Source organism: Delphinus delphis, chromosome 1 (assembly GCF_949987515.2).
Source record: "Delphinus delphis chromosome 1, mDelDel1.2, whole genome shotgun sequence".
Lineage (NCBI taxonomy): Eukaryota > Metazoa > Chordata > Mammalia > Artiodactyla > Delphinidae > Delphinus > Delphinus delphis.
The window spans coordinates 161,338,449-161,345,856 of NC_082683.1; the positions used below are offsets into that span (position 1 = coordinate 161,338,449).

Sequence of the window (7,408 nt, forward strand, 5' to 3'; positions counted from 1 at the left end):
CTGGTGGCACCTGGAGCTTCTTGAATTGATGCAGTTTGTAGCCCGTGATGATTAGGACCTCCTACTGACTAGTTGAAGCGAGGGCTTTGGAATTCTGCTCAACAGAAAGAGGGCCAGGGCCACTACTATGCTTATGAAAATCATTTAAGGCTGATACCCTGGAACTTGATAATATACCTACAGCTTTATGTCTGGAAGAAGGATGCAGTATGGGATGGGATTTGTGTGTCTTTTAAATGAACACATAGATCTCATCTCTCTGGAGCATTTTCAACACCTGTTGCCACAAATCATATCACTTCTGCCTTCTGTTTTGCAGGTTTAGGCAAAACTACCCCTGACCCTTCAGCTAGTATTACTATGGATGGTGTAGAGGTTCCTCTTGGGACCGGGATTTCATCTGGTGTTAACGACACCTGTCTACTGTATAACGAGTATCCTTTTACGAGTGTGCTGTGTGAGCCCAAAGGAATGTTCTGGGGCTGTGGAGTCACTGATACGCAGCCAGTTAACCTGGGGTGGGCTGGCTAGAGACTATCCTGTTGTGTGTCGTTCCCCGCAGTGGTCTCCCTGGTCGGGGTGAGAGACCTGAACGCCCCCCGCCCTTCCCCCACCCCCCCCCACCCCCCGCAGTGAGGGTTTGCAGGGTGTGGCCAGCAGGCTGGCTTAGCCGCAGCAAGTGCACTCCGCGTGGAACCGTTTGTACCTTGACATGCTTCCCCTCCAGGTACATTGTCTATGATATTGCTCAGGTCAGTCTGAAGTATCTGCTGAAGCTGAAGTTCAACTTCAAGACCTCCCTGTGGTGAGCTGTGAGGCGTGGCAGCCCAGTGACTGCGGTGTGAATTCGCCCGCCTGACGTGCTTTGTACCGACTGACCAGGCAGAAACTTCAGCTGAGTTGCCGAGGGATAGCACCTTCACTAAACCTCCTTAGAAGGGATTTTATATGAACGCTAGGTCACATGTTAAATGATTCTCCCAACTTTTCAAATCCCTTGTTTGTGTTGCTGGGGCGGGGCGGGGGTGGGGCCGGGGGTTGCTTTGGGTTTTTCTCCTTCCAGCCATAACCCTGGTAGGTACACCTAACAATAGAGGAAAAGTTGGGGAGGGTATTTCTGTGTGTCTAGACTAGTCCAATGAAAGAACCTTGCAAGCCACGTTAGAACGTCTGCCTCACTGGTTTCCCCAGGGAAGGAAAAAATTATCTTCCGCCCTTATTTCTAAGTGTTCATCTTTAGTTTTGGAAAAATGTTAAGCATTTATTTTGAGGTTAAAATAAAAACTAATTTCATACTATTTAAATTTCCTTTTTTATTTTGCATTTGTTGTCATCCTTTTAGCTTTTTGTTGGTGGTGTTTGGTGAGGAGTGTGGGGAGACCAAAGGGAGGAACATGAACAATTTCTCATACTTAGAAACGAAAAGTGCTTTCCTTTTCTAGAGACACTGGAATGTGGCAGCTCGCAGAATATGTAGTGTAGTAATTTTAAGTTGCATTGGAAATTCTCAACTTTCCTCTCAACAATTTTGTCTTCTAACTTAGAACTATATCACCAGAATACCAAAGGGCTAATAGTGATTCTGAATTAAAATTGAAATGGCTTCTGTACTTGTGTGTTGTGTGTCTGGTCTCATTCTGAGTGCAGATCTTTTCATCTTCACAGTGCAAGGTCCACAAAGACTGTAGGGGGATTGTTTGTACCCGTATCCATGAAACCACAGAATGTGCCAGGCAACAAACGGCAGTGCCCAGTAGGAGTGCCGTGTCTGAGTGACAGAAAACCAAACACAGGAGGGCATTCTTCTTTTTCTTCCGTCTGTCAGATACTTAGTGGTGGTGAGACACGTGTCAGCATGTCGTTCTAGTCTATGGAGTACCATTTTACATATACTATATCGCCTCATACTACCACTGTATATTTGAGTGCGGTGCTTATCAAATATTTACATTTAAGTTCCCTGAGAGCCAGGATGATATCTGATGACACTTTTGACCTTTTACAGAGGAGGACAGGAAGTGTGGGCTAGAAGGTAGAGTCACAGGCAAGAGAAGGCAGCAGAGTGAGCTGTTGTCTCAGACCCAAAGTTGCACCGGAATCTTTGGTCAGGGAAACAAAGGACAGACATCATTCCAGACAGAAAAGAAGAAAAACATCTTCTCTGGGCTGAGCTACATTTTAGTGATTACGGTGGTAGGTGCAGTTTATGAGCTGTGGCTGTGTCCCGTCATAGGCACGTTCATGACTTTCTGCAGTCAGCAAACTTTGAGGGCCACACAAACCCAAGTTAGGGTGTCGGATTTCAGATACGGGCAAATCAACTTGATAACAGAGTCTTTGTGTTTTTTTCAGTGTCTTTAAATTTTGATGAAAATCCTTAGCACCATTGACCTGAGGGCCCCTGATCAGCCAGCCATTCAGTAATTCTCTCGGGCTCCACAGATCCTGAATATTCTGTATTCTTTGCCTTTTTTATCAGCACAGAGAAAGGCAATCACCCCCACCTGATTAGACAGTATTTTTAGATTGGAGTGATTGCTTAATAGGTTCTCTGTAATCAAAACTGATCTCTTTCTTAAAGAGAGATTCACATCTCTGATTCCGCATTTTTCTTGTAAAAGAGGGAACCTGCCATGTTAGGATTCAGTATTCATATTTTGGTTTTCTTTCTTCACTTTATAAAAATTCCAGGTAGCAGCGAAAATGTGCGCACTTAGTTTAAAATTTAAATCCTACAGAAGCACAGGGTGCTCGGGGAGACGTGGTACTGCCCTCGGCCTCTCCTGGGAGCTGCCAGCCCTCCTGCCTTTGCCTGGAAATGCCCTTGCGTGACAGCCGCGTCTGCCCGAGGCAGCACTTGGCTCCCGTTTCAGTCCACACCGTTCCACGCAGTGTAGTCCACGCCCGAGGTTGAAACTTTCTGAGCAGAAGCACCCCCCCATTGATCTGATGTGTTAACCAATGGGTTTGGCGTTGGCTCTTCTCTCTTGCCGCTGTCTCGTGGAGAACAGCTCCTCCGACAGCCCAGAGGACTCCTGTGAAGCTGCTGTACTGACTGACATGACTGGAACTTCACGCTGGGGTGGACCCCGAAGCACTGTGCTTTTAGGGAGTCCCCTGAGTGAAGCCCGTGGCGTGTGCAGAGTGTGTGCTCCGTGTGTGTAGTGTTCACGCTGAAAGCTCTTCCACCTCGTGTGAGGTGCTGCAGACACCGTGTCTTCTCTCCACGGAGATCTGAATATCAGGAGCGGTTATCTCCAACCTGTGCGGCTCCTTGTCACCCGGCTACTTCAAGGAGTTCACATTTCCAAAGGGACCTCACTTCCTTCCCCTTCAATTCTGTGTTTCAACTCCCCAAAGATCGGGAGCTTTTTTGTTTTTTGCGGTACACAGGCCTGTCACTGTTGTGGCCTCTCCGGTTGCGGAGCACAGGCTCCGGACGCACAGGCTCAGCGGCCATGGCTCACGGGCCCAGCTGCTCCGTGGCATGTGGGATCTTCCCGGACCGGGGCACGAACCCGCGTCCCCTGCATTGGCAGGCGGACTCTCAACCACTGCGCCACCAGGGGAGCCCGGGAGTTGTTTTTTTAAGGAATAGTGTTTCTACCACTTCAAACAAGGCCTTTTATATTGTGACTTACTGGGGGTTAATAGCCAGTTTTGAACCTCTGCCTGGAAGATGGGACAGCAGCCTCAGTTTGCCCATTTCTCTGGCTTAAGAGAGCAGAGCCAAGCCAGGATCTAGGTTATAAGCAGGTAGATTTGGGGAGACTTGTTTTGAAAAGTAAAAAGCAAATAGGGCCTGCAAACTTTTTCCTCAGGTAAGAGGTTGCCGACTGGTGGACGGTGCTGATGATGGGGACACCCGGACGTTAGCCCCGCTCCACCCCCGTGCTGTCTGCGCAGCCTTGCTTCTGGGCGAGGGGCTCATCTCAGCACAGGTGGCGTGTGCAGCGGTGGGCTCGTGCCCGTGAGTCCACGGGTTTTGCCACAGTCGCCATCCCTCGGAAGTGGCCTGACTGAAGGCGGAATGGCTTCTGACGGTTCAGCTGTGAGGCAGCACCCTGAGGGGATGGGGCTCGAGCTTCTAGGCCCCAGAATAGGCTTTTTTTCTTCTTTATAACTTTTATTGGGGTAGAGTTGATCTACAAAGCTCTATTAGTTTCACGTGTACAGCTCAGTGACTCTGTTATACATATATCCACTCTTTTTAGATTCTTTTCCCATATAGGCCATTACAGAATATTGAGTAGAGTTCCCTGCGCTATACAGTAGGTCCTTAGTTACCTATTTTCTATATAGTAGTGTGTATGTGTCAATCCCAATCCCAGTATATGCTTAAGATCAGAGACCAGTCTATGGTCTGGGAAGCAAGGGGTAGAGTGGGAGTAGCTCCTGGTTCTTGGCACATAAGACTTCCCCTGGAGCTCTGCTGGTTTGGAAGTCCAAGGTGCTGAGGGAGACATGCTTCCCTAGGGGCCACAACAGTGGTTCCAATGAATTGGAAGATAAGGCTGCTACCTGGCTGTTTGGGGCTCCTGAAAGGCCACCGTCCCCACAAGCAGAGAAAGGGGTTCCTCTACTGGCTGGAGTGACTGATTATCAAGTGGGAAATTGGGGTGCTGGACCGCAGAGTCAGGAGGACGGTGTCTGCAGCCCAGTCGCTTCTCAGCATCACCGTGTCCACAGGGGGCGGTCAGTGGAAGTCAGCAGCTCATGACAGTGGCGGGACTTTTGAGGACTCAGACCCGCAGGAACGAAGGTTTGGGCACTTCACCAGGTCAAAAACTGATCAGCTACAGTTCTGGCTGAGGGCAGAAGAAATAGGCAATGGACAGTTGAAGAAGGAAGCTACAGGTAACAACTGTGGCTTTATGGCCAAGTATAGAAATGGTTGAAGCAACCAGATAGGGGGCTGGAGACAACTGGCCTAACTGACCTGAGTCTAGGATTTGAGATGTTGGGTTAGAATGGCTATAAATATAAAACTGAACTCTTGTTTATGAAGTAGCTATAAATGTCAGTATAGGTTACATTTGTACCCCCAAGCTCCCCACCCCGTACGTAGTTCAGTGGATCCTGAACTCTGAGGGTTACTGTTGCCCCCTCTAGAGAACCGATGATGGCCTCAGCTTGGGGGAAGAGCCCAAAGGAGAGAGCCCCTGTATTCCCAGGGTCTTCTCAGCCCTTTCAGCCAGGGCTCTTTCTCTTCACCGCAGAAAGATGAATCAAGCCATTCTGAATCCCTGAAATCTTTTGGTACCTACCTCTGAGTTGCTCTAAGAATGTGTGCTAATTCCTGTAAAGTACTTAGCGTGGTTCCTGCCCTTGATATGCCCTCAGTAAATCTTGGCCATTATTGCTGAAATTCTAGAGAATGTCGTTGCTGGGGTAGGAGTCAAAACAGGAAGCTCCCTGGTGGCGCAGTGGTTGAGAGTCCGCCTGCAGATGCAGGGGACACGGGTTCGTGCCCCGGTCCGGGAAGATCCCACATGCTGCAGAGAGGCTGGGCCCGTGAGCCATGGCCGCTGAGCCTGCGTGTCCGGAGCCTGTGCTCCGCAACGGGAGAGGCCACAACAGTGAGAGGCCTGCGTACCACAAAAAAAAAAAAACAAAACAGGAAGCTCCAGGTAAAAAATGAGAAACTAGGGACTAGGACAAAGAAAACAAATCCTGTGCTCATTGGGAGCCGTTGGACAGTCAGGAGGAAGAGCCCAAGACTATAAATGTGACCTTATGCCCACATTTTCAATCTCCTGTGAAACCTCGCAGTGACACTGGCCTCCCCTCAGTGTGACTTCATCTTCCCGTCCCTCCCCGTCACCCACCTTAACTGTAAAGGGACAGACTCTCCAACAGTGTTCCCCCCAGGCCCAGCCCCACTTCCAGCCAGGCCTGCTGGGGCTCAGAATAGCCCAGCTGCTGTCTCAGCAGATGGCCAGGCTAATTTTAGGCATGTGGTGCTCACCCAGAGACCAGGCTAGGCTTTTTAGATTTGAATAAGCTAGTGTGCAACTCTGGTTTGGAGCCAATAACAGAGCTTTGAGTTGTTGTGATCTGTGTGTCTGCCTAGCGCTTTACAGGCATTCCAGAAATGTAATTTCTAAAGGATTTTGTTTCTCTGAACCAACAAGACCCCAAACTGTAGAGCCAGCAGGCAGTCAGGCCTGCGAGGTGCTGGGGACAAGCCAGGAGGACGGTGAGAAGCAGGTGATGACACCAGCTCCTGCCCTGGGCACACTTAACCCCTGGTTGCTCTCTTGGTCAAAATGAAAGGAGAAAGCCTTAGCTTCCTGGTTCATCTCTGGAACCACTTCTGGTTGATGGGCTGCATTTTGATGCCGTGGAAGGACTGTGATCAGGAAGAAATTAACCACAGATGCAAACAAGAACCGACTTTGGCCATTTCACATACAGTCCCTTAAGACAAGGTAGCATGAAGTAGCAGACGTGGAAACAGTGTCAGAGAGGTGAGACTGTCCCAAGTTCCCAACAAAGGTTGGAATCGAGCAGGTTGAGAACCTGTATTTTCCGGCAGGATGTTTCTTATGCAGCATCCCCCATGTACGAAGACTGCCTTGCATACAAATTCCCTCAGAAAATTAAGAGACAGCCCAGTGTGGCTTGGAGATCTGTGATCCGGCCTGCCTTTGCCTCTCTGTGGGCTGATGCTTCGTCATCAGCCCACAGAGAGGAAGTTGAGGACCTGAGAAGACATCGCTAGAATGATGAGACCAGACTCTAGTTCATGGCTTCCTAAGCTGGGTCTGTGAATTCTTAGAAGTTGCTGGATGGTCATCAGGGACTCCACTGTGTCAACGGCTGCTTTCAGCGACAAGACAAGGAAAGCCCAAGTAACAGCTGCTCCAACTATAAGGACATATGTAATCTCTGTCAAGAAGTGGTCGGTGACAGGACTGGGTAATTCAGCTCTGTATTGCTCTTGGCTTTCCCTTCATGGTTGCAGGATGGCAGCTGGACTCCTAACATCAACATCCAAAGGAGAGGGTTGCCCCCTCATCCTTCTCTTTTTGCCAGAAAGACAGACTTTTCTCCATTGCTCCTAGTAGACCAGTCTCATTGGCAAGGGTTGGGACACAGCTATAAGGGAGGTTAGATACGGAATATCTGGTATTTTCAGCCTGTTTAGAGGGAAGTGGGCTCTACCAGCAAGGACCAAGGGGGTCAAGAATGGTGGCCGAGTGCATGTCAGTCCCTGGGAAGTATATGGGAAGGGAGCTGAGGCCCAGGCACACTTTTTTCTGGGCGGTGGGTCCATAGAACCCACCAGATCCTCAGCAGTCTGTGAATGCAAGGCTTTTCCAAAACTGCAGCTGTGGAGAGTCACTAAGGCTCACTCAGCTGCCCTAACATTCTGTGATTTTCGTGAAGAAAGATGCAGACCATC

The 7,408-nt window shown here is 49.3% G+C and overlaps 1 protein-coding gene across 1 annotated transcript in view; it reads left to right on the forward strand.

Moving 5' to 3' along the window:
- Positions 1-1,610, forward strand: part of PARP1 (poly(ADP-ribose) polymerase 1) — a 42,425-nt gene extending 40,815 nt beyond the window's left edge. The window contains exons 22-23 of the mRNA XM_059997405.1: positions 320-434; positions 728-1,610. Coding sequence (XP_059853388.1) covers positions 320-434; positions 728-809 — 197 coding nt within the window. The 3' untranslated portion in view covers positions 810-1,610. The remainder of the gene's footprint in view (positions 1-319; positions 435-727) is intronic.
- Positions 1,611-7,408: the final 5,798 nt, after the last annotated feature.